Source organism: Cornus florida, unplaced genomic scaffold, assembly GCF_030987335.1.
Source record: "Cornus florida cultivar Cherokee Brave unplaced genomic scaffold, ASM3098733v1 CherokeeBrave_3.0.0_Hap2_Chr05, whole genome shotgun sequence".
In the NCBI taxonomy this organism is placed as follows: domain Eukaryota; kingdom Viridiplantae; phylum Streptophyta; class Magnoliopsida; order Cornales; family Cornaceae; genus Cornus; species Cornus florida.
Window position 1 is genome coordinate 93477582 of NW_026775575.1, and position 27197 is coordinate 93504778.

General features: G+C 34.8%; 4 protein-coding genes across 5 annotated transcripts; 3 read left to right on the plus strand and 1 right to left on the minus strand.

The window, feature by feature from the left end:
• The first annotated feature begins 897 nt into the window (after positions 1-897).
• On the plus strand, positions 898-2817 carry LOC132310362 (beta-glucuronosyltransferase GlcAT14A-like). Its single transcript, XM_059808544.1, has 4 exons — positions 898-1464; positions 1548-1623; positions 1726-1841; positions 2115-2817. Exons 1-4 carry the CDS (start codon positions 924-926, stop codon positions 2612-2614), a joined length of 1233 nt encoding a protein of 410 aa, XP_059664527.1. The 5' UTR covers positions 898-923; the 3' UTR covers positions 2615-2817.
• Positions 2818-3875: 1058 nt separating this feature from the next.
• LOC132307696 (disease resistance protein SUMM2-like) lies at positions 3876-7037 on the minus strand. 2 transcript variants are annotated; one of them, XM_059805527.1, is made up of 3 exons: positions 6844-7037; positions 6206-6355; positions 3876-5243 (listed from the first exon to the last, which is right to left on the minus strand). In XM_059805527.1, exon 3 carries the CDS (start codon positions 5233-5235, stop codon positions 4057-4059), a length of 1179 nt encoding a protein of 392 aa, XP_059661510.1. In that variant the 5' UTR covers positions 5236-5243; positions 6206-6355; positions 6844-7037; the 3' UTR covers positions 3876-4056. The 2 variants fall into 2 exon arrangements, with proteins under 2 accessions (XP_059661510.1, XP_059661509.1); XM_059805526.1 differs by lacking the exon at positions 6206-6355 and having other exon boundaries at positions 6844-7036.
• A 1637-nt stretch (positions 7038-8674) lies between these two features.
• Positions 8675-16033, plus strand: LOC132307697 (probable hexosyltransferase MUCI70). The gene is made up of 10 exons (XM_059805528.1): positions 8675-9102; positions 9522-9901; positions 11066-11341; positions 11588-11801; positions 11955-12064; positions 12306-12505; positions 13806-13909; positions 14809-14996; positions 15083-15282; positions 15537-16033. The coding sequence occupies exons 2-10, from the start codon at positions 9655-9657 to the stop codon at positions 15735-15737; spliced, it is 1740 nt and encodes a 579-aa protein (XP_059661511.1). The 5' UTR covers positions 8675-9102; positions 9522-9654; the 3' UTR covers positions 15738-16033.
• A 789-nt stretch (positions 16034-16822) lies between these two features.
• LOC132307699 (uncharacterized) lies at positions 16823-18533 on the plus strand. The gene has a single exon (XM_059805529.1). The coding sequence runs from the start codon at positions 17637-17639 to the stop codon at positions 18066-18068; it is 432 nt and encodes a 143-aa protein (XP_059661512.1). The 5' UTR covers positions 16823-17636; the 3' UTR covers positions 18069-18533.
• Positions 18534-27197: the final 8664 nt, after the last annotated feature.

Genomic DNA, 27197 nt, shown 5'->3' on the forward strand with positions numbered 1-27197 from the left:
TCTGATAAGTTTTTGGACTAATATTTTGGGACCATTATGGCGTTTATAAGGTTAGAACGGTAGGTTGCAGGCCTTTTTTTTTTTTTTTTTTTTTGCCTTCTTACACACATGCACATTTGTATCTTAATATAATTAAGCTAAAGTAATTTTGCAAAGTTGAAATTAAACGAAGATATTACTGAATTAATAAAGAGAATTAAGGTGGTGTTTAATAATAAACATAAAATTTAAAATTGGAATGAAGTAAGTAATTGATAAATTAGGTGATGTGATATTGTGATATTGCGATGTTATAGCACTTTAAAGTAAGGGAAAGTTTCAAGGGAGCGAGTCTTATGACTCTTATCACCATCACTTACAATTTTAAAAAGTATTTAAAATTTTAATACTTAAAATTATACTTAATTTTTAATTTTTTTTAAAGGTCTTCTCATTGTATGGCTTTTACTTGCATCAGTTTCATAACATGAGTGAGATTTAAATTACAAATTTAGGCATCCAAAGAATTTAAATCGGTCACAAGCTTGAAATTGGTACACCAACATTTGTAAAGAGTTCCCAAGTGTATAGAGTTCACCTTATTACGTTAGATGATCCTATATAAACTTCTGTTTTTTTTTTTTTTGGGTCAAAATATTGAAAATTTTGTTTACTTGTTATTTTATATATATATATATATATAGATATAGATATGTATGCATATATCATAAGTAGTTTTGGTATGGGTCAAACTAATAATATGCGCCCCCAACACAACAGCTACTAGAGTACAAATCACCGAATTCATTTTGACCACGGTGTTGATCTTTATTCGACCATTTAGTGACACTCAATAGCAACACCAATCTCATTTATAATAAGCTTGAATTTTGGGACATAACATGAGAGTGAATTAGTACAGCCCTTGATAAGAAGGTCTAGCAATGGGGTCCAAAAACATGGAGAAGAAAATGATATTTCCTATTGCTGTTCTAACATCCATAGTATGCATTTGCTTTCTTGCAACCTCCTTCAACCTGGGCATTGTTTCTTCCATCCACACCATTAACACAATCCTCTCAACTTTGCCATCTACAAACCAAACAGAAGCAAATGTTAATCAAGCTCCAGAGTCCTCTGTTCCTCGTTTCGCTTATCTGGTTTCGGGATCAAGAGGTGATCTTGAAAAACTTTGGAGAACTCTTTTATCACTGTACCATCCATTGAACCAGTATGTTGTTCATTTGGACCTCGAATCTCCGGTAGAGGAGAGACTAGAGCTTGCTTCAAGATTGGAAAAAGAAGCAATTTTTGCTCAAGTTGGGAATGTTCATATGATTACTAAAGCTAATATGGTTACTTATAAAGGGCCTACAATGGTTGCAAATACTCTTCATGCGTGTGCTCTTCTTCTCAAGAGAAGTAAGGATTGGGATTGGTTTATTAACCTCAGTGCTTCAGATTATCCTCTTGTCACTCAAGATGGTTAGTAGTCTCTTTAATTTGTACACTCCATTTATTTTTTTAAAACTGTTTGATTTATAACTTGTAATTCTTCTTGTGTTTAGATCTTCTTTACACGTTTTCTGATTTAAACCGGGAACTGAATTTCATCGGACACACTAGCCGGTTGGGCTGGAAGGAGTAAGAGCTCTCTCTCTGTGTGTTTGTGTGTGTGTAGTGAGTAAACTCAACATCAACTAACTATATCTGTGTACATGACATTGTATATGGTCCTGTTTGCAGGGGTTATAGGGCAAAGCCTTTGATTGTAGATCCGGGTCTCTACCAATCAGAGAAGTCAAAAATCTTTTGGGTCACACCAAAGAGAACTTTGCCAACTGCCTTTAAATTATTTACAGGCTAGTGTTTTCTTGCATTTGATTATTTTAAGCCTTGTGTTAATTAATGAAAATGTTAATCTGTGTTTGATTCTATAGAATTACAATCCACCAAATGTCAAATTTGGTTGAATCACCATCTGTGTTTGTTGAAGTTTTTATATAAAAAGGGGCTAGCCCAGTGCACAAGGCTCTCGCTATTGCGGGGTCCGGAAAGCATCCGATATATGCAATCTTTTCTCTTTATGCAGAAATTGTGATGTAAACATAAAATGATATAAAATTTTCTTGCAGGATCTGCATGGATGATACTGTCACGTTCATTTGTAGAATTCTGTGTATGGGGTTGGGATAACCTTCCAAGAACCCTACTCATGTACTACACCAACTTTGTCTCAGCTCCAGAAGGATACTTTCAAACTGTGATATGCAATGCGCCACAATTTGCTAGTACTGCTATCAACCATGACATGCATTACATTGCTTGGGACTATCCCCCGAAACAGCACCCACGCACCCTGTCCCTTAATGACTCGAGCAAAATGGTTGCAAGTGGTGCTGCCTTTGCGCGTAAATTCAAACAAGACGACCCTGTCTTGGATGAGATTGACGGGGAATTACTAGGCCGTAAAAATGGAAGCTTTACGCCTGGTGGATGGTGCTCCGGTGATCCCTCCTGTTCTGAGGTTGGGAACCCTTCCATGCTCAAACCAGGTCCAGGAGCACAAAGGCTAAGCCATCTTATTGGTAAGTTATATTCGTCAGCTAAGGCTACGGTTAATCAATGTAAATAGCCTCACCAAAAAGAAATCAGTGTAAATAGATTTTACTCAGCATTCAAGTTGCTCTTGCTTGTAGAGGGAAAAAGAAACCAGAAAAGTTAGTTCAGACTTCAGACCACAATCCCAACAACTTCTTATTGGTATATTGTAACTGGAATACATCTTGATTACCATTTTTTTTCTTAGTATCAGTGTCACACGTTACTAATGTTATTGTGCACTGTATGTAAAAACACTTGATTTCAGAGTGTAAAGTCAAATTTACTCAATCATGATCGAGGGCGGATCCAACATTTCTGAATGGGGTGGCCTAACTTTGGATTGGGCTAATTTGGGGTGGAATGCCATTACTAATTTTTTTTATTTTTTTGGGGCTGGGCTTAAAATAGGATGATAAAAATAAAAAATAAATTACTTTTTGGGGTGGGCTGAAGCCCATCTTCGCCCACCCCTGGATTTGCCTTTGATCATAATTTTTTTTTGAGGTTTTACATTAGATGCAATGTTCGGGAATTAATTTGCATTTTTTCTATTATTGAAATGATATTGATATATTATTCTATTTCGCAAAGGACAATACTTAGCTACTTACTGGTGAGTAGGGTGAATCTACTCACCCCTATGTGGTCCAATAACAAAATAACACATTACCTTTAATAATAAAATAATCCACACCTTTCTTGAATAAACGTATATAGTGTTGTTAGGTGTAAATTATTTTATTATTAAATATGATATGTTATTTTATTATTAGACCACATAAGAGTGAATAACTTTACCTTACCCACCAATGAATAGCTGAGCATTACCCTTTGAGAAATGCTTCTTAACCTAGATAAAGAGCAAGGTCCAAGTAATTGGCATGACCCATTCTAGCATTTTAGATTGAGAGGAGTGACATTGAGACAATGATAACTAGCCAATGTGACCAGCTAACAGACTAAAAGTCAGTACTTCGTTTGGATGATGACTAAATTCAAAGTCGATATCCTATATTGAGTTCAGAGGAAATTACCAGGCAGAAGCTTCCAAGAAGGATTTCATCAATTGGAGTTTGGCCCGCAATTGCCTATAATAACAAATTTGAAATATCATTTTTGGGGAGATATTCCTGTCCCTAGATTGACTGAAAATTAATCACTGATTTTGGCATCCGTCTTAAATCTAACAATCCCAAACCCCATTCTATTACCTTCAACAAGAACTTTCGAAGCACAACAGCCTATTTAATTAAAATATAGTGTGTTAGTGGCTAGTAGCAATAGCAATAGGATAAACCAGAAGTGCACTTCTGAATTACTGGCTTACAAGAATTATACAAAGATACGAAGTTCTATAGTGGCTGAACCTAGTACGATAATCATTACAACCCAAAAAGTAATAAGTGATGCTACAAGTTTCATTCTTCAAAAGACTACAACAAAATCAGAGTTGCTAAACTAACTAATTTTGCATTAGTCAGTGAGCCTGTTTTTTGATTCCGTCTCTTCATTTAGAGCGTTATTCCATTCATTAATGTCCACCACTCCCATCAATTTCTCAGCCACATTGATAATCTTACCAGGCAGACCATTGCATTCTTTCACAATTTGCTTTGCAATTTGTTCAAAATCCGAGGGAAGTGGGCTGTTCAGCCCTAGTTTTTCCATAAACAACTCCTCTGCTTCTTCAGAAAGAAGAGACTTCAACATGATGATTTTGCAGCCCATCCTTCCACACACCTTTGATGATTGAGTAGTTAAAATCAGTTTGCATCCACCCCTTGTGGTTTGAATTCCTACCTTATCTAGGGGGAAATGTTTTGAAAGACCATCTAATATGAGTAGGTTTTTACTTCTTTTCTGCAGTGCTTCATGTAACCTCGCTGCCCTTTGCATTTCATCTCTCTCCTCTGGAAGATCGACTCCTACCACTCCGGCAATGTCATTTTGCATTGTGCGAATATCGAACTCTTGTGATACTGTCAGCCAATAAACATGATCAAAAGTGCTGGTATTTTCTAAGAGGCTATTATTTATATGGGACATAATGGCTGTTTTCCCCACTCCTGCGTTGCCAAGAACACCAATCCTTGAGATCTCATCATTAGTCAAGTGTCTCAAAATTTCTTCCATATTTTCTTCAGGTGTAACGTGACCCACCAACTTTGTCGTCACCAATGCCACCCCTTTGGTCTGAGATGCTTTCAGTAGAAGATCATCAGCAGGAAATCTTCCTTGCTGGATAAGCTCTTCTACCTCTTGTATATGCTTTTCAACACAACTTTCCAACCATGCATACCTGTAAATTTTTGCTTGTTGAACGTCTTGGCATGTGCTTTCCACTTTGTTTCTTTTACTTTGTACTGTTTCCAACCAATTATGGACTTCTCTTTTTCGCTTATTTCCAGACTGGAACTCTGCTTGTTCCAATTGTGTGCTAAGATCCTGCTCTTGACTCCCCAAGGTCTCCATCTTTCCCTTGAGAGTTTGCACCCTTTCTTTAAGGTGATTGTGATAGTTTATCAACTCAGGAAACTCAGTAGCAAATTTCCAGACATTCTTGAGAAGTTCAACTTTGTTCCATAGCTTCTCCAAGAATTGTGTCGGCACTGCAATGCCTAATGCCAAAAACACCAGGAATTCCATCCCCATTGCACTACCTAATATCAAGAACATCAAAATGTCCGTATCAAAAACCTGATACCCTCTTGCAGGAAGCAGAATAAATATATTAAGCACCCAACGTACAACCTCAAGAAGAGGAAATTGAAGGAAAAGGTAAGTCATCTATGGAAGTACATATAAAACAACTAATAAAAGAGCTCCTGAGCTACTGAACTTGCATCCAAGCAAGTAAATTTACAATCAAAGAAAATTATTCGAATTGCCAAAAGTATCTCTTAATTATTAATATACATACATGGAGCAATAAAAGGTTACCACATCAATTGTGAAGCTATGCCCCTAATTTTGTTTTGAGTTACAACCCGGTTATGACCCAAGTGTAGGCAGAGTGGGCTTCTAGTGCATGACTATTGTGGCAATGATATAGGGCTATGTTCAATGACCTAGGCATGACATGATATTAGGTTGAGGCATGAGCGACAAAGCTAAGGAGATCAGTTTGTGGCATAGGCCACTTGCTACACCATGAACATGGGCTGGGCTTGGTCGTTGATTGGTAAGGTTGGTGGTGGGCAGGCTGACCTAAGACAGTTAGCATACATGACATTGCTTAACTCGTGAGAAGGCAGAATATGCCAGACAACCACCCTTGCAATTGTGGCCGCATCTGGAGCTTGACAAGCAAGAGAGGTAGTTGCTGGAAAGTGGTCCGAGGGGACCGAGACCCTAGTGGCACATAGAGGTGGTGTCAGCACAAATTAGCTGTTGAGATGTGTCAACTGCAAGCCTTTGACGAATGCCAACATATCCCTAGGATAGTTGGGGGAGTTGGTAGTTTCCAGCTTTCGGGTTTGCCTATTGATAGGTTTGTTGGGGTCTGCAGGCACACCAAAAAGTGTGCATTGTAACTTCCTGCAGAGCCTTCTTGGTCTCATTTCCTTGTAATATTGTGAGCACAGGTTAAGAACTTAGTTTTGTGAGCTATCATCACTTATACCTTGTTTAACCTTTGTGCATTGAATTGGCTGATGGCACTTGGTGTGAACAAGTTCCAACACAGCAACCAAATTTGGTGACAAGTCTGAACCCTTGTGACGCCTACCATCAATCAAAGGTTCGGTTTATTTCCAAAAGAGTGGATCCCATCCTGTCCAGTGCATCAAACACGCCTTTCAAAAAACCTTAATTTGGCACAAAAGTATGAGGCCAATAATAAAATAAAATTTATTTCTTCCAAATTATCCCTTTCATCCAAACAACCAATCCTTAATTGAATCAATCTAAAGTATTTATTATTCCAAGAATGTTTTAAATTTAAAACTGACAGAAGTAGTAGTGAATTAAATTCTAAAATTCTCACATTCTTTCAGGAGAGGTTCAAAGCAAAAACTATCCTTGCTCCGTAAGACCAATATTTTTGAAAATCAACAAAATAATTACTTCCAAGCTCAAATAATTGAGATATTATATATTTCCCTCACCAACACAGAAATCTTTAGCCAAGCAATTCCCAAGATCATAAAATGATGATGCACAAGCACAACAAGAGAGAACAATTAACCAAAATTTCAGACACAAGACTAAATAGTAAGTAAATACTAAAGCGAACAGAGAAATGAAGCTTGAATAGTGTACCTGAGCTGAGATCAAACGGATTGATTGATAGATATATGAAGTTTATAAAGGCCAAGGAAATAGAAAGCAGTGATCTACTCCCCTGTCTCTGATCTCTCCTCTTCTGAATAGTAAAGTAAAATAGTACAAGTCTTCCTGTTCTATGGGTTGACTTGACTTGACTTGACTTGACTTGTTAGTGGTGGGTGCATGGAAGGAACATCCTGCTACTATTACATTTCCTCCAGTTCCCCTACCCCCAATAAGATTTGCAATGTTTTGCATGAAAAAAGACTGGGCCTGGGCCTGGGCCCCGGGCCTATCTTTTGTGATTGATATAGAATTGGTGAGAGCAAATACCTCCTCAATTTAAATGTTGATGGATATATGTCTTTCTATATACAATTTTATATTTTTATAGTTTGTCATGCATGTTACATAAATCAGTTGAATATAATTAAGTGCATGATCAATGGACTCATATTTTTTCTGATAAAATATTAGAGCACAGAAGAATGATACTGATGGGGTAAATTTTTTTATTAAATTAATTATTTAGTATATGAGTGACCTCTTTGAGTGACCTCTTTATTTCACTTCTTTCTTTCTTTGTCTTTTAACCTCATTTCACTTCTATCTTTTTTTTATTTATTTTTTTTATTTTTCCAAAAAGTTAAACAACGGCTATAAAAAAATAATAATTACAAAAGGAGGGCCTTCGGCCAAACAAGCCTTTAATATAGGCAACCCAGCCCAAAGAAGGCAACCCAAAGAAACTAGAATGGCCTTTGCACTAGTCAGTGAGCCCGTTTTTTGATTCGTTCTCTTTATTATTAGTTCAGTGTGTTATTTTTATTTTTTTTATTTTGTAGCCATTGCATATTTGAATGTATGATTTTGTTAGAATTAATTTCTAACCAGTGGTGTTAAAGTTGATACATTGAAGTCCCATGTTATTACTCATATGCTTTCTTACCATGTTACTAGTAGAGTTAAAAACACTAATATAGAAAGAAAAAATTATCAATTTAAGTCCATCTTGATTTAAACTCATGTAATTTTTTTGAAATTATTTTATCATATAACAAGGAAAATGATTCTTGCATCGAATAGTTGCAATGAATTGATAGCCTTAATCTTTTAATTGATCAATTATGTAACAAATAAGGAAGTAGAATTCTCCTCTTAATTGTATTTGGTATAAATAGTCAATTAAAAATTATTGGGTTAGGTAATTCATATTCGGTCCGAATATCCCTACTCTTTAATTAAAACTCAAATCATTTGCTTAATTAAAAATCCTAATTTCCTTGAGCTAGACATTCATTTCAAAGAGGGCATATTAACAAATGATAAAATAAATTTTAAGAAAGTTTTTAAGAAAAGAAGAAAAAAATAAAAAAGAAAGTAAAAATACGAGAGAATTAAAAAAAAAAAAAGAAAAAAAAAAAAGAAGAAAAGGATTTGATTAGAGAAAGGAAATGCACATTTCTTTAAAAATTAAGAATCAAAAAGAAAAATTAAGAAGAAGAGAAAGAAAGAATTAAAGAATTTATAAAAATATATGTGTGTGTGTGTATATATATATATATATATATATATATATATAATTTTAGAGGGACATTCTGTGAAATGTATAAAATACTCGCATAGATCTTAAAACAATTTAATGGCTCAACACGATCTCCGTTCTCTCACTTTGTAGGGCAACAATGCATCACGCATCATTAAACAATAATATAAAATATTGTTTTGTCTAAGTGACGCAGAATTGTTGCATACGTGATAAATACAGAATAAAAATAAGATAAAAAATTATTTGAATTCCTCGAACTAAACTAATTTTTTAGATCGAGTTTAAGATGGAGTCCTGTTGTAGTTAATATGCCAAATCAAACATAACCACGTGTGCATCTCATGTTATTTTTGGCTAAATTGGTCAAAATACCGTATTTCATTTTGGTTTAAAAAAAAAATAAAATAAAAAATAATTGTCAAAAGTATTCATTTTAAGTACTTTTTGTTCTCAAAGATAATGCTTGTTAACCAAACTAATCGTAAAATTTGTTTTCAAAATGTTTTAAATATATATTTAAAATTTAGAAAACTGGATTAAAAAGCAAATGCTGTTAATTTTGCATGAAGAGATCGCTGCTACTTTAAACCCAGACGCAATGCACTCTCATTCTTCTATACGCCCTTCCACAACGACGAGTCCAACGTTTCATCACTCAAAACCCTAGAATCCGCAATTGGGTTGGCAATTGAGAGCACTAAAAGGTAAGCCGAATCTATCAATATCCGCTGGGTTTGATTTGTTTGTTTTTGCCGCATTGATCTGTTAGTTTAATTCGCTGCTCTGTTCTTAATATTCTCACAAAATTTTTGGATTTGAATTTTAATTATGAATGCGATTCGTTCTATGATTAGGGAGTTTGTCGATTTCCGGGTTTTTTACTTGATGACAGTCAAGAGAAGGAATCCAGGAAAAAGTTGGAAACACTGAAATCATTATTATATATTTTTTTATTTTTTATTTGTTTTTCAATGAGACTGTATTACAATGCGACATAGAAATACTGAATTTCATTGGTTTTTGAGATTATATTACTGAGAACTTGGTGAAAATCAGTAGTGGGTCTAATTTTGTAGAAAAGGAACACATTTTCAAATGTACTGAATTTGAAAATTGGCTTCAGTTTCTGAAATTTCAGATTTCTGATTGATTTGGGGGTGGTTTGGCATTTGGAGAAGAAATGTTGTTCCTGTGAAGTGGAGGGTTAATTCTGAAGGGAAAGGCAATGAAAGGCAAAATAGTGGCTTTGAGGTAGAATGACTGGAGGGTCATTGGGTTTACGTACAGGGAGTTATGGATCACTGCAACAACTCAATGGTGTATTGCGGACTCAGAATTCTTTCACCCTGCGCAAGTCTCCGAAGATGTGCCTTTTCGGTTCAAGAGTGAAGGAAAGATTTCTCGCCTTTACTTACAGATATTTAGGTAAAAGGAAAGTTGGAATGCTGGTTTTGGTTGTCTTTGCTCTTTTGGCTTTTATGACAGGCTTCTTCTTTCTTAAAGGTTTGTTTCTCTTCTGTTGTTCCCTTCTTTCTATCTTTATTTCCCTTTCATATTTATATTCCCCTCTATATGAGATAATGAGAGGTACTGTAACAAGTAACAACTAACAAGTTTTGATGTCATTTTCTGCATAGTCTATCTAATTTTATCTGGTTGAATTATTTAGATGGAGAAATTGGGGAAGAGGCACTTTTAATTTTTTTATTTTGGATTTGAGTTATTCTTGCCCCTGATTTTGCCTGGAATTTTTTACTCGAGGGCTACTGATCTGAAATTAAAGAAAAAAAAAAAAAAAAATGGAGTTGTTGGCTGGCCAACGTTTTTGAATCCTGCACAAAAAATTAGTGAGACATCATAGCTAGGAAAGAGGAGCATTTGCATTAAACTGGATGGTTAGAATTATGAAGTCATTTCATTTTTTAGATTTCCTTTTGTATGAGATATCATCTGCTAATGATGAAAAAAGAAGAGAAATCATCTGCTAGAACTGATATCCATCTAGATCTTCTTGAGTTCATCAAAGTGTTGTTGTTTCATGGTAGACTTATGAGATTTGTGATATTTTTTGGTAATGTCTAGGAAGCACGGACACGCCAAAATGGGCTATAAGAATCTGTGTCCGACGAAACGTGTCTGGAATTTTTTATTTTTTATTTTTTATTTTCGGACACTCCGCGGACATGCGTGTCTTATTTTCAGGGGTCTAAAAGAAAATTTTTGAAAGAAAATTGGGTTAAAGTATAAATATGTGAAGTTATTTAGCAACTTTTACTCACTTATGTGGTCAATACATAATAATTTTAATCTTGTAAGGTTAATATGCAATTTTAGATAAAACAAATAGATATTTAAGGGCCAGTCGTTACACTATTACAGTAGATGAGTTATGATTTGTGTATTTTTTTCATTATGAGGTTGATGAAAAATAGTAACACTCAGTAATTTTTGAAGTACTACACCAAATATATATATATATATATATATATATATACTATTCGCTGTGTCCTTGCTGTGTCCGTGTCCTAAATTTTTTGAATTTGCCGTGTCGCCGTATCCATGTCGTGTCGTATCCATGTCCATTCTTCTTAGATTACCCCATTCATATATTCTCGTACTTCTATCAGTGGTTTAATACTTATGTGCATGATGATTTGTTTTCATTAGAAGAAGAATCAGAAAGCACTAGTTCAAACATCGCTCAGAATATTCAAAACACTAGTCCTTTCCTCAGAACTGAAGGTGCAAAGGACAATAATTCTTCTCTTCTGAATCACATGAAAGTTTGTGCTGAAAATAAGGGCCATCCCTCTTCACCAACTACTCCGTATGTTTCTGCTGCTGCGGTTGTTATAGGGTCTTCCATTCCTCTGGGCGATCAATGCAAAAATTTTGCGTTTCCCCCTCCTCCCCCTGGTCCTAGTAGAAGGATTGGACCACGCCGTAAGTTTGTGTTTTGTTTCTCATTCTTTATCTGTTCTCTCTTTTAGCCGCAACAATCGACTCATCCATGTAAATTTAAATATCAAATAGATATAATTATAATTTTAAATAGAACATCTTATTCATTTATATGGTTTTGTTAACATGAATATGTCAAAGGTTAGTTTTTGTTAAAGCAACTATCGTATGCATGTAATGTATATGATGCTACAGTGCTGTTGACTTTGATCTTTTTTATTTCATCAGCTTGTCCGGTATGCTACCTTCCAATTGAGCAGGCTATATCTAGCATGCCGAGCTCCCAATCAGTTTCACCCGTGCTTCGTCATTTAACTTATTTCCTTGAGGAAAATCCTACTAAAACTGAATCACATGGAGGCTCTGACTTTGGTGGGTATCCTTCTCTTGGTCAGAGGAACGATTCTTTTATTATAAAAGAATCAATGACTGTGCACTGTGGGTAGGTTTCATTCTATAAATGAAGATACTATGATGGCATATGAAGATACTTTATAAATCAAGATACCATGATGGCATATGAAGATACTTTATTTTACCTTTTAAATTTATTTGTTTTTCTTGTGATTTGAATCTGGTGCATGTTCTTTTTCAGCTTTGTAAAAGGATGTAGACCTGGCCAACATACTGGATTCAATATTGATGAAGCTGACCTTGGGGAACTGGAGCAGTTCCATGATGTCATTGTTGCATCAGCCATATTTGGTACTGGATAGCATAGAATATCTTCAAAGTTTCAAAACTCTTCTTTTATTATAGGTTATAAGAATTGTGTTGCAACCAGGACTCTTCTTTTATGATAGATTACAAGAATTGTATTGCAAACCTCTCCCTCCCTTTTAGATGCCATTGGCAGTTTTATCATTGTGACGTGACGTCTTTGTTAGAACTTCTGTCTTTTAACGAATATTGTTTTGCCTTTTTATGTGATTTCATTTCTTTACAGGAAACTATGACATAATACATCAGCCTCAGAATATTAGTGAATTCGCAAGGAAAAATATTCCCTTTTATATGTTTATCGATGAAGAGACAGAAACACACATGAAGAATTCTAGTGTCTTAGATGGCAGCAAGAGGGTTGGATTATGGAGAGTGATTGTTGTCTACAACACTCCTTACACTGATTCAAGACGCAATGGAAAAGTCAGTTCACTTTGTTGTGGCTGGTTTGCTTTTCTCCCGTCTCTATACTAGAACTTAGAGTTGATCAAAATTGTGCAGGTTTTAATTTTTTACATCCATCTGACTGTGCATTGATTCATCGTGTCATGAACATCAATATGAATGTTAAGGGAGTGCTATAGCCCTACGCATTAGGTATTGCTTTCTACATGGTTCCGGCATGGATAGGAATTTTGTCATAAAAACTTGTAATTATAGTCAAGGATTATAAACTAAGTGGTCATAGAATCTCCTTAACCTGCATGCACACACGACTTCTCAAAGTTGATGTAGTCAGGTCAGTATTTGTGTGTGTAGCCAGGATTTTAGTTGGGGGGGTAGTGTTAAGAAGAAAAAAAATTATTTAAAGGAGTAGAAGGGAAAAAAATAAGAAAAAGGGAAAAAAAAGTAAGAAAAATGACAACTTAAAAAGGAAAAAATTAGAATTTAATTTAACAAGGGAAAATTGAACTTTTTTTAAGGAATTTGAAGAGTAAATGAGGGAAAAACTATAAAATAAAAAAACTACTATATGTATAGTGGGTGGGGCAAGTGGGCATACACTGGCTCTGCCCATATGTGTGTGTTTTATTATTATTATTATTTTTTTTTTATTTTTTGTTGTGTTGTTGTTGTTGTTGTTTGTTGAACCAGTGTATTATTTGCTTTTGGAGAAATCCTACTTCAGTATTAGAGTTCTAAAACCTATTTCAGGATGATAAATTCTAAGTTTCAAAATGAATTGAGAAATCTGAATTATTCCTTTAGAGAACTCAACAATTTAAGTCTTAACAAGAATAAGCATGAATTTTGTTTGCATACATCAGACTTGTATATACTGAATATGAATTCTATTTTTAGAAATCCTGAGCTTCTGGGCATCAGGATACGCACAAGGGACCTGAGGGTGAGAAGGAAGAGGGAAAGTACGGGCCTTTGTGTTTACAAGAACCTAAGATCTGGGTGATTACATAAATAACTGAATTTGGAACAGGGATACTTAATAAAAAGAATAATTTAAACACTGTCCAATTTGAGAAGTAGAACATTGAAGCAGGGGCTAGTTTAATAATATAAACTGTGGATGTGGGTTGTTACAGGTTACTTCCACTCCCCAACCCCCTCCCCACCACCCCCTGTTAATGACCCTCTCCGAAATGAATGGTGTTCCTGTGATTCAGGTTTTGCTCAGAATCCTGACCCTTTTGAGGAACTCTTGTGAAAAATTTGTCAAGGCAGTTAGGGTGTCAGATTTTTTTATGACCAAGAATACTTCTGGCAGGTTCCAAAGCTTCTATTACATAGGCTCTTTCCCAATGTACGTTATTCAATATGGATTGATGGAAAGCTTCAGCTTGTCGTGGATCCATATCAAGTTCTTGAGAGGTACATGCCATCCTATTTTTATCTGCCTTTTCATGCACTTGATGTGCTAAATTTGATCTTTTACAATGAAAGGAGAGATTTTGTGCTTTCTACTTCGTGATTTTTATTGATTTAATTGATGGAGCACTTCAGTATTTCATCATAATTTGGTGCTCTTTCTTTTAAGTCTCTCAGCTATGCATATAATCCTTAAATTACATTACTCTCTGTATTGTAACTACTAAAAATCGAATTTTTTGGTAAGCAATCTTTTCAGTTGCTTTATCAGTTGATCCTATTAGTATAATATGATTTGTTGCATGGCTAATGAATTTCAAATTTCTTAAAACACTAAAAAGCATTACTACTTCAGGAAGTTGAATGGCAAATTATCTCACTATTAGTTAGGCATAAAATTACGTGTAGATCTTATTGTTGTGGACCATGGTGATCATCACGATTACAAAACATCGCTTCCATGCAGATCAGGTCTTTCATTATCATCACATTAACATATCTATCAAATTTTTGGCTTTTTGGCTATATTCCTGGTTTTTTATTGACGAATATAGGGATTGCATATAACTGTAAATTTTAATGGCTGGAAGATGGAGATTGCATACAAATGTCTATGACCTCGCCTCTCCATGAAATTATATAAAATGTCACTTTCTAAGGTATTCTTTGGGTTCATTTTTTATAACTTCCGTGTTCTAGGACCTGAAAACAGCAAATTAACTCAATGTTGGATTTTATTTTGGCCAAACCAATATGTATAATCAAGTTTATAACTGAAACAAGTCACTTCTGGTTATTCAACTCAACTGTATGTAAAGAAGAGAATTTGTTTTATAGCATTAATTGAAATTATTCATTGCATGTGTCACGTTCACATGATTCCTTAACTGTTTCATTGTCAGGTTCTTGTGGCGACAAAATGCTTCTTTTGCGATTTCAAGACATTACAGGCGCTTTGACGTGTTTGTAGAAGCTGAAGCGAACAAAGCTGCAGGGAAGTATTACAATGCCTCCATTGATTACCAGATTGATTTTTATAAAAAGGAAGGTTTAACACCATATTCCGAGACTAAGCTTCCTATAACTAGTGGTAGGTGCATGATGTTTTTGTGCGTGTGTTTTTGCTCATTTTTCCATCTCAAAAGTGTTTTATTGCTCATGAATGAAATTCTGCAGATGTTCCTGAAGGCTGTGTGATTATAAGGGAACACATTCCTATCACTAATCTGTTCACCTGTCTATGGTTCAATGAAGTTGATCGTTTTACTTCCAGGGATCAATTAAGCTTTTCCACTGTAAGGGATAAAATAATGGCTAAAGTTAACTGGAGCATCAATATGTTTATGGATTGTGAGAGGCGTAATTTCGTGATACAGGTAGTAATTTACATACATATATCATATATGGTAGGACTGTACTGGAAAATGGAAAATCAATTCAATTATTCCCTTAAAAATTTGTTTATACTCTATGGAAGATCATTTTTATTTTTATTTATTTGTGAAGACATATATTAATTTATATTTAGCTTGTAAATTATTGCAATTTTCACACACATGGGATATTTTGCTAATAATCCGTTGTTTTCTGTATCTATCTTAGACATTAATGATCTGGTTTTGACATACAGGCATACCACAGAGATCTATTGGAGCACATGACTCCTCCACCAGGTGCCCTAGTTCATCCTCAACCAGCTTCGCTTATAGATAATAAGGCTAGAAGGAATCCAGTGAAGAAGAATCCCACTAAACGTGGTAAAGGAAATAGGAGATCTGGTTCGAGGCGTCATCGTAAAGTCATTGTGGGTAAAAGGGACATCCCAATTTGAGAATATTTTTTTTGCAAATTTATAATTTTTTTTTTTTTTTTGGTTTAGTTTTTCGAATTATTCATAGGCTAATTTTGGCAGTTTAGCAGTCTGTTAGAAGAGAAAAATTGGTTTTTATTTTCATTTTGGAATTGCCAAGTCTAATTGAATATTTTTTTTGTTTTGTAAATAACACAATTCCAAATAATTTTGATACAAGTTATTGTGATTTTCCTTTTTTACATAATGTTGAACAGCTCATCTAGTTGTCATAGACAATCTTTATCAGTAAGAGCAGGTGGAGAAGAAAATATACAATAACGTGATTACTTACAAGTGGTACTTCAGTCAATTAACAATTATGAAAATTTTCAATTTGTCTTGATAACAAGAAAAGGAAAGTTTTGAAAACTCGATTGAATTTATTCAATTTTTTCCATTCAAATCATTCACCATTGGATTAAAAATTAAATCTCACAAATGATATCAATATTGAATTAAATCTCACAAATCATAACAACATTGAATTAAATCTCACAAATCATATGTTATGACAAGCATACTTGTCAAGTTGGAGGTCCTTTATAATCTGGTCGTGTTATGAATTTCAAAAAAGCAAAAACTTAATACAAAGAGAGTGTGACCCACTGGATTAGACTTTAGTGCACCATTAGTACCAATCTTGGCTAGCTTTTGGAACTTTGTTTGGATGCTACATTGGATAGTTCCAAGCCGCAAAAGCAAGGTTTTAATAAACCATAAGCACAAAATACTCAATTAAAAAGGTAATAAAATAATTTGTGATACAATATAATAAATAAAGTAATACATAGAGTGTGAAAATAGGTAATAAAATAAGAGTGAATACTGTTATTTATCATTTTAAAAAAAAAGCAGCACGAATCAGACAGTTGGCTCTATAAAATAAAAGAACTATATCCAAAAAGAATTATTTAATTTATCTATTAAAAAAAATGTTGTAGATAAAATGTAGGCCCATTAACCTTCCTTATATACAAAGATATATAGGCAGATTCAATAATACAAATGATATCCTTTTGGAAGGAGACAAATTAGAGACCAGAAAAATGGGGTTTTCAAGATTTGTGGTATGGAGGGAAGCAATTTCAAATGAATTATTGAAGATCAATAAAGTCATAAATGGTGGGTATGGCATCATCTATCCAAATCAAAGTATCAAACCCAGTATGTAAATAATCCAAAAAATGAAAAAGAGAAAGAAAAAAAATTAAATTTTGCTGTCGTATGATTACCCCACCACCATTAAACGGCAATCCCCAAATATTCTAGATTTCTCATAAATCATAATCCCCTCCAAAAATACCCACTTTTATCAACCCTTCCTAAGTTCTCATCTCGTTTGGATCTCCCTCAGTTTTACATGAAGACGGTTAGGGTTTTAGTTTCCGAGGCTTCTTGGATCTCTCTCTTTTCCTTTGATGGGTTAGTAGACTGAAAGGTGAGACTGAAGTGTTCAAGGGTTTTGTTGATGAGTAATCTGGAATTGAATGTGAGCTCCATTTAGGGTCCTGATCAGTGGGTTTTAACTTTCATTTATGATGATTGTATAAATTTGGAGTTTAATGTGTAATCCTCTTTGAAAAATCACTGAAATTTGGCTTAATTTATGTTTAGTTTATTTGTATAATGCTGAGAAAGTTGGGGTTAGGGTTTATATCAGTTAATTGATCTGGCTTCTCTGGAATCATGCTTTGATGGGTTCTTGTAGTTTATTTGTATAATGTTGTGAAAGTTGAAGTTAGGGTTTTTATCGGTTGATTGATTCGACTTCTCTGGAACCATACTTCGATGTATTGGGGTTAGCTTTCATTGTTGAGATAAATTGAAGCTTGTTATTGTGTTGAAGTCTTGAAGGGAGAAATCAATTTAAGGTGTTCAATGGGATCTAGTTTCTTCCTTATCTGTATTCTCCATTCTGTGGTAGCTCTGACTTCTGGAGCTCTGATGATGTTCAATACCAATGATGTTTTTGTTTTTGGCCATGCCATTGAAAATGAGAGTAAGCTTTTGGGGTCAACGCCTCATGATCAGCTCCTGATTCAGACCTCGGATTCATTTTCCGGGTTGCTTTTGTTTGCAATTGGTTTTCTTCTCTTCATGGTGGCATTTGTCAAGGACAGAGAGTTCCAGAGCTTCTTTGCTAAGGGTTGTGTAATTATTCATGTTGCCATGGCAATTTGGAGGGTTTACTTTGAGAGGAAGCTTGGAGATCTTGCCCATGATTGGTTGAGGCAGGTTGCTGGAGACATTGCCTTGGCCCTTTCATGGGTTTTTGTTCTTGTGTACTCGTGGAGAGAGAAGTATGATTAATCAAATAGCTGAACTGCAATGTATCTGTAATCCTTAAGTTTTAGCTAGCTGAGTGACATTTCTAAATGGAATTGTATCTGGAGACATTGGATGAAACTGATTTAGGACAGCTTTAAATTTGGTGTTGGAGTGGTTTCTGCTCCACTATGTTGAATTCTGCTGGGTGCTGAATTGAAAGAGAGGCGAAAACAAAGCATGGATAAAATCCTTGGTTTGTGGGTTTGTTTGAATATTGTTTAACATCTTGCATGTTCTTCTTTGCGAAAAAAAAATGAAGACTGCGCAGCTGGAATCAGGGTTAGCATGTTTCTTGAATTTTAGCTAGATTATGGGAGATAAGTGTAGCTGCTTTTCATGTTGTGAATGGAACATATTGCTTCTGTTGCCTTTGTATAATTGTTTCCTTGTAAGTTTCCTTCAAATTAAATGGACAATATGGTCCTTGACCTCTGCTGTTAGCTCTTACTCTTAGTTTCTTGGCTAATTGTTGCTTACTTTTGTGCTGATAGAAGTGTATAACTGGATAATGGATGAATCACTCAATCTTTATATTATCTGTATAAACTTGTGCAAATAACAAAAAGGGATGTATAATACATGAAGATCAATTTTGACTCTCATGACAGTTCACTAAACTAGTTTATAAGTAGCCATTCAAAACTAATAATTTCATGGTAGCAAACTTGATATGAGATTGGGCATATTGTGGTTTATGATCTTCCACAGCTTCACATCTTTCTCATTTATCCTCTTTGTCATGAAAGCTATCCCAATTACATCATTCGCTTTGGACATAAAACAATATTTGATAATTACCCTTGTTTATTTATATATATTTTTCACAGTCATGTTTCATTCACTTTCAGCTGAGTTGTTTCATCTTTGAATTAAATGACTGGAGTCCATTTTACATTTTTTGGGTAGGAAAGAGAAAAATTAATCCAAAATGCTGGGATATTAGCAAGTCACTTTCTTGGAAGTTCAAGTTCATTTGTCTCACTCTACTGTGATCCAAAATTTGCTATAGTAGCAGCAGCAACATTATTTGTTTCCTCTTATGCATTTTAATGTGATCCAAAATTTTAGGGCATTGCAGCCAGTTACAAATGCTACTTTGATTGTGTTAGATTTATCATGCCTCGTTTGACATTCACTACAGATAATATAATTGACGAGTGCAACGTAATTGATGTACTCCACAGCTACACGTACCAAAAAATTTATATACACATATAATTCGTAGCTTCCAAGAAAATTTAAGGCATTGGCGTTTGGCTAAAAGGCCATTGATTCAGAAGAGTTCTCTCACCACTTTATCATGCACTTGAACATTATTATGTAGGATAGAGGTCATTATTTGTGCAATGCTAAAAACTCAAACTAACAAGTATGAGAACATGTGTCAAGTCTTGAGGCAGTCAGCTGGTGCAAAATAATACCAAAGTTAAGTCTATACTGGTGATCTAAAGCATTTCACGTGTGCCGGACATATACTGGTGATCTAAAGCATAGTTTTGCTAAAGTCTAGCTTAGCAGCTGAAACATTAAAGGATTGAATGACCTCTGAAATGTTTGAGAAAAAGTTGGTTTGAGTGATTATGATATTATGATACTATCTTCACAAAATGTTTGTTTCTCTTGATCGGGTAGGTAGCATCTGGACATAGGATCATGAAATTTTAACTTTCAGTGCCACTAGTATATTAGCATACGAGCTATTGTTATTTGAGTGGAAATTAAGACACCAGCAGCATGTATTTTGATTTTGGATGCTGCTTTTGTTTTTGTCCTAAATGAGCAAGCATATGGAAGGGAGCTCTGGGGTCTCAATACATCCTTCTACTCTGGTGATTAAAGAACGGTGGGCTATAATGGGAGACTTTTATGTTATTAAAAACTCTTCTGAAAGAAAAGGAAGCATGGGTATTGATTATGAGGTAGCTAGAGAATTCGGTGAACGCAATAATGAGACATTTTTGGAAGTGATTCGTTATGGGTAAAATGGTGTCACTCCTATATGATAGGCATAATTCCAGTTCCATTATTATTGTTGTTGTTGGTAAATGTTTGAGGATGTTGCAACAGCTGAGAAAAGAAGTCAAAGGCTTTGTTACATGAAAACCAGACTTTCTTGTGACATGATAGCTGACATATATCATTCTTGGTGCCTTTGCTTGAGAGTTATGGTAAATATTTATATATGATTTTGAAAAGTCTGGACCTAGCCTATGTTTGTTTAGAGAAAATGGTGAGGAATGAAAAAGAGCGAGGGATGAAACAAGTTTCCATTGTTTGATAGAGGAGAGAGTAACAATGAAGGATCAATGAAGGATCCCTCGATTCCCTCAGAGTCTACCATTTTGCTTTCATCCAAAAGTAGAAGGAAGAGGAGAGAGAAGAATGAAAATTTGTTGAATAGAATTAAAAAAAAAAAAAAAAAAAAGTTGTCAATATTTAAGCACATTTATTTAAATAATTCAGGGTATAATGGTAAAATAATACTATTACTTCTCTCCTTCCCTTTTAATCAACCAAACAAAAGGAGGGATGGGCAGTTGGGCACTCTCCCTCCCCGAGGAATGCCTCTTCCATCGTTCATCATATTCATGCCTCCTATTTTTCCAACCATCGTACCAAATAAATCATAAGTTTATCCTTATTTGGGATAGCAGATAGAGTTAGCTCATAGCCAGTCATCTTGCTAATTGAATAAATTCTTATACTCCATACGAGCTACTGTCCAGGAATGTTGCTGATAAGGTCATTGTCTGCTAATAGAAACACATACACTTAAGTACATGACTGCTTGGAGTGTTATTAGAGGCTTTTTTTTTTTTTTTTTCAAATGCCTTCAGAGGCTGAAATCTAGAAGGTCAGCAACTCTGTTCCAAAGTTTTCCTTCACTCTGTAGTTGGTTTGTAGGGATAGGCTATCCACTAGAAACCCCAAGGGGTTAGCCTAGTTGGAAAAGATTTGGGCCCTAGTACCTCATGAAGCATCGGGTCTCAGGATCGATTCATGCTAGGTGCAACCAATTCCTTGGAGGGGGTATGTGAGTACCAACTAGGAAAAAAAGATAGGCTATCCACTAGAGAATAAACTTCAGGAATGGGGCATTATTGATCCAAATCACAATATGCTCTACATCAGGAGCAGAGAGTCACTGGATCACTTATCTTATATCGACTTACTTGCCTCGTGCACTAACAGGGGGAACTCTCTCTTAATGCTTTACACTTTTGAGTATTTCTTAGTAGTTTTTATATGAGCAGAGCAAGTTTTTAATTAAAGTTCATCTTTGCAGAAAAATATTTGGTTCTGGATACTATCTGGCTTTTAGATTTTTGAAATTGAATCCCTTTCCCCTACAAATATTTCCTAGGTTCGGGGATCATCATTCGCTCTTTTCTTTATCTGCACCTGCAGCCTCCTTTAATCTTCTATATTCTCCAGGGACTGGAGATTGAGGCTCATCTGAAATGCCTCCATGCTGAAGGATTCAATGTTTGAAAACGGTTTAGAAAGCCAACTTGATAAAATGGAAGATGACACAATTTTGTCTAACAACCTGTTTATTTCATGATTATGCATAGACCAGATAGTCAATATCTCATTGGAACTCAGCAATATATCAAGGAAGGCAGCTTCTTTTGACTGTTACTTGCAAATTATATGTTCACTTGTTTATTTTCAAATTGTAAGCTTGCTGTCTCTTTATTATATAAACACAACAGTTAAAAACACTTAAACCTTATACTAATTATTGAGAAGCATGCATATTGGGATCATCATTCGCTCTTTACTTGATCTATTTATTATGTATTAGTGGATGCTCCAATATGCATGCTTCTCAATAAAGATAAGTTCAGTATGTGTTATGCCCGCTCCAAAACAGTTCTGGACTTCTGCGTTGACAAAATGCTTCCTGGCTATGAGTATTTATGCTCCCCCAAGAAAACATGACATCTGATAAATTTCAACTCTTGATATACTGATCTTATCTACCGGGAAAACACACACACACATGCGCACACTCTTGATAGACTTATCTGTTGAGACTTGAGATCCCAGTTACCAGCTATATAATGAATGATTAGGAGGACAACAGGAGCAAAGTATTAGTAATAGTAGTCCATTTAACAACACCACGCCACAGAGGTGACCATTACAGTGCTATATGAAAAGGAAACACATACATGGTTGAAACTCACATTTCACACAACAATCACCAGAAGGAAGCACTAAACAATAGACACACAACTTATTCACCACAAGGACACAACCACATTATTATAGATCCCCATAGTTCACCTACATCACAGTATTTTATGCGCTTACTGATCACAGGTGCAATTCACACAAGCGCAGCTGGGGCCACACTTGCACTTGCCACTGCCACTGTGCTCAGCTGCTGGAACATCCATGACAATAGTCGAGACGTAGCTGCAAAAGTAAGACATCGATCATCATCATCTATTAGGTAATGTTTTGATTATGGAGTCTTGAAATGTTTATATCCATATTAAATAGTGGGCAGAGTTGTAGATGTATAATTTTATTTATTTATTTCAGTGTGTTCTGATCATATCCACTATATGATGGTTCATGTGACAGAGTATTAGAAAAGTTTAGAGTATCTGAAAAGATATTTTTATCTGTTTTGCATGCCTTTTCACAAGAGTTGATTGACTGCCTTGGATCCATTAGATGTTATATACTTGGACCTTATTCTTGTTTGCAAAGCAAAAGGTACTGGTGCAATTTTTTCAAGTATGATGCTTAAAGATGCCCTATTAGATTCTTCATTTTCCTCTAGTTTTGTTATTATTATTTGAAAAAACTATAAGTTCATGTGGCTCCATGTTTAATTCCACTATGACGTGCCTTTGTACACCAAAGAACTGATTTAATTAAGAACAATGTTTTTTGCCAGTCTGGTGAGAAATGTTGCATCAATCGCATCCCAAACATATTCAACGATGATGTTGGACAGTGTTGTGTCGTGTCGTGTCGTGTTGTGTGTCATCTCTTGTTTCATATCATTAAAGAAAATCCCTTACTAAGGGCATAGTCAAAAGAGACTTCAAATAAGAGTGGCTCCTAAAAGTTATCATGTTAATCTAATGTGCAGGAAATAGAAAACGAAGATCTTTTATTTGGTTTTCTGAAATATCAAGAATTCTTAAGCAATGAAGGTACCTCCTCTCAGTCTCAACAACATCCATGGTGTAGCTGCTTCCCTTTTTCCTGCAATTGCAGAGCATATAATTTTAATTACTTAGTAAAATTTGATCAAATTCTCGGAAGGTAGGTAAAATTTTATGTAAGAAATCTGCTCAAACAGTAATCTTTGACAGGAAATGATCTCAACTATTATTGTAGGTTTCCTAGGTTGACATAAAACTCTGAATACTTTGGTCCCAAATTTGAGATATCATTTGAGAATTCGGCAATAGACTTTATTTCTTGCATTTGTTCAGATCATTATTGGAAAGAATCGGGGTTTAATCAGAATTTAACTAAGTATAGGATAATAGTTCAACTTAAAATTAAGATAAGAGCCTCCATCATCAAATATTTATAAAACTGATTCAGTTGTGGCCGCAGCCCATACAATTCAAGATATGGGCAGAATAATGAATTCATAAGCTCTGTAGTCCTACTGTGTAACTTATAAGATGGACCAAACTTTTTTTTTTCTTAATTGGTACTCACACACACATGCCTCCACCGAGGACCAAACCCCTGACCTCCCTTTGGGAAGCAGGGATTTGGTACCGCTAGGCCACTGGCCTATTGGTAAGAGGACCAAACTTTAAGATAGTGTCACCCTATTATGTTACTTATAGTAGCTAATAGTTAGAAATATGTATCTTATTACAATAGTCCCAAATACTGATACTAAAAAAACTTCTAGCAGTCCATAACAACATAATAACATCCTTTGTTTTGGGACATGTATTTTTAATTTATTATTAGTATAATTAGTGTACTTGTTGGGGCTCAAACTCTCAACCTCCCCTTTGGAGAGGAGAGATCATACCATATGGACTAGAGGCCAGGTGGTTGTTTTGGGATATATTTGATCAGTCTCATAAAACATGTTCAACTGAATTACAATATATAGCTTCAAACTATAAAAGACTTAGCTTGATAACCATGCATGAAGAAATGCACACACAACACACACAATACACATATAAGTTATATAACCATGTTGCAAGAATATCATGAAGAAGTACTCAGAACACTTACACGCACTGGCTTTTGTCAGTGCAACTGCAGCCGCTACAGAGGTCCGACATGGCGAGTATAGGAAGTTAAACTGAACAGAGGAAATGGAGCTTATAGAGGAGTTGTTATGGCTGGTATGAACTGCTATATCTCCATGGTGTGTGCTTTGGTATGTATTTATAGATGGAGGCCTGTAATGGAGCAATTGATTGGGGCTTAGTGTAGGACACACGTATGGGTCAATGTGGGTCCCAGAAGGCATGAGAGGAGCACACGCCTCTGTGAGAAAAGTCCGAAGGAATCTTTATAATGGAGGGTTGGCCTCCTGTCCTCCTCTCATGTCACCATCTCTCGTTTTTGGAACACACACTGTAGATATATCTTCTCTAACTTGGGAATTGACAAGATTGTTACCTTCAGTGACTCTAATGGTAAGAACTTCCCTCCCATGTTTAGATAAGTCTTTGACTAGTTGGCAATGAACATGATTATCAATGGATTGAGTTTGGTTTGCATGTATATATATATATTTTTTAAAATAAAATAAAATTGTATATGTGTGCAATTGCATCTGTTTATTTATTCTTAGTCTTTCTGTTTTCTCATAGCATGTTTTTGAATTTCACAATTAGCCAAAGATTCAAATTCATGGGCACAGAAAGATATGGTATTTGGCATGATAATGGAAGAAACTGATTATATATACAGAACTTTTCAGGCCATTTTTCAAATGGAAACATAGGAAGATAACTTTATAATGTTTGTTTTTTATGAATGCTTAGTAAATAAATTTGACTATCATTTATTAAATTACAATAATTTATTAAATTTTGTATATATTGATTAAGAATAAAAAAGAATAATATCCTCCTACTCAAATTAATATTGTTTCAACCAGAGAAAATTGTCCCTTTTTTTCTGTGATATAAAGCATTTATTTCAGTGAGAAGACATCCTTAAAGCTGACTTTCTCCATTGTATAATTTTTGGACAATATTGAATAAACCACTTGAGTTTGGATTTTGGGTTTTGTTTGGAGCATCAGAATTTGGTCATTCAACAGCAAGCAATAGTTGAATTGGTCATGAAAAATGCTCCTTTTGTGGCCAATATGTAAACAAAGAATATATATGCATCTGGCCAGAAATGAAGTCAACAACCAAAAATCTGTTTGGAGCTCCAGGAAATTGTACATACACATGGAACCAAGTTAGGTTGGATTGATTCACCCAAAAAAAATAAATAAATAAAAGGTTGGATTGGTCCAGTATGTTACATGATAAAGAAGTTGAGCTTTGACTGTTAGGTTTTTAAAGTTTGTTCTCTTGATTAATAGAACTACATCCAATAATGGTGATGAAACTTGAAAAATCACTCCATTGTTTGCTTCTCCAGGAGGATGTAGCATTTTGATTTTGTTTGAAAAATGTTGGTCTCTTCACAGGTGAGGAGGATTCACCATCGAGGTGACGTAGTGATAGAATGAAACGTGTCTATTTTGAATTTAAAATAAGTAAGACAAATTTTTTTAAAAAATAAACACATTATCATATGATTGTCACTTCACTGTCTTATTATTATATTTTGTGGACAATTAGTGCTCCAATTTGTTATACGTACGGAGGCACAAATGCCATGAATGATGGCCATCCGAATGCTTGAGATAAGCACCAATGCATGGGCAAATAAGGTTTGATGATAAATGTAGCATCGATAATTTTCTTCTTTCTTTTATTATTATAATTTTTCCTTGGCTTTAAATAAAAGAGGAATTAAATAATGAATTTTGAGTGTAAATCCAAAAATGCCCAACATTATTTTCATTTTGGGGGCTATAAAAATGAGATTGGAACAAAACAAAAACACTTTTGATGGTTGTAGAGTAATTGCTTCTCCATGTACTCAACCTTTCAAAACACTTTTGTCAAGCAAAGCGTGGCCTTACATTTCATGCTTCCATTATCCTCAAGAGAGCAATTAAAATCATGGCTGTCTTCTTCAAACCCTCTCCACTTTCTCTTTCTCTTCCAGACAAGTCCAAATCATAACTTTGATTTATTGCACAAAAATCTCAACTCCATTGAACCTCATTGGTGTATCAGTTGGCCGGCTAGCCTAAATCATTTCAAACCCAATGTGGCGTCCAAATCCAGTTGGAGGTAAAAAGTTAAAAACTCAAGAAACAATAATTTCACATCCTTTCATGAATATGCTTGGACTTTGAAATGACTAGAATATAGATTACCTACTTCATAAGACTTGAAGGTTATTGGCTTTCAATTATTTTAAACAAAAAAATATCTCCACCGCTCATATCAAATCGATCTACTTTTACTTTTTATTTTGGGTGAGGTAAAATATATATATATTTTAAGTAAAATATACGCGCGCGTGTGCATATTATTTTTTGACATTTGATAAAAGTCTAAGCCGAGGTTGAGGTCGAACTCATCAGGTGAAGCGTGTAAAATAACTTATTAAAAATTAATGAATAAGTTATTTTTGTTATGTTTTAATAATATTTTATGACAACCAAACATCACCAAAAAACATTCTACGCCGGAGGCTTAATCATACCTTCCTCCACTACGGAGTAATTAAAGATGCTAAATCGAATAGTTTTGATTGGTTATATATGCAAAATATGCTAAACCTGATAGCTTTAATTGATTCTATATGCTAAATATAATTAAAACAGACCCAGTTTGATGTATGTTGCAAACTTGACTAATTTTTGCAAGTAATTATCTTTTAACTGTTCGGTCTAAGTAGCATTACTCATTCATCTAAGCAGACTATTGCACTATTGCACCAGGATTAATTTTTACATAAACGATTAAAAAATCACCATGTTTACAACTTTGGTGGGGTAAGCATTCCATTCATGACAACGGC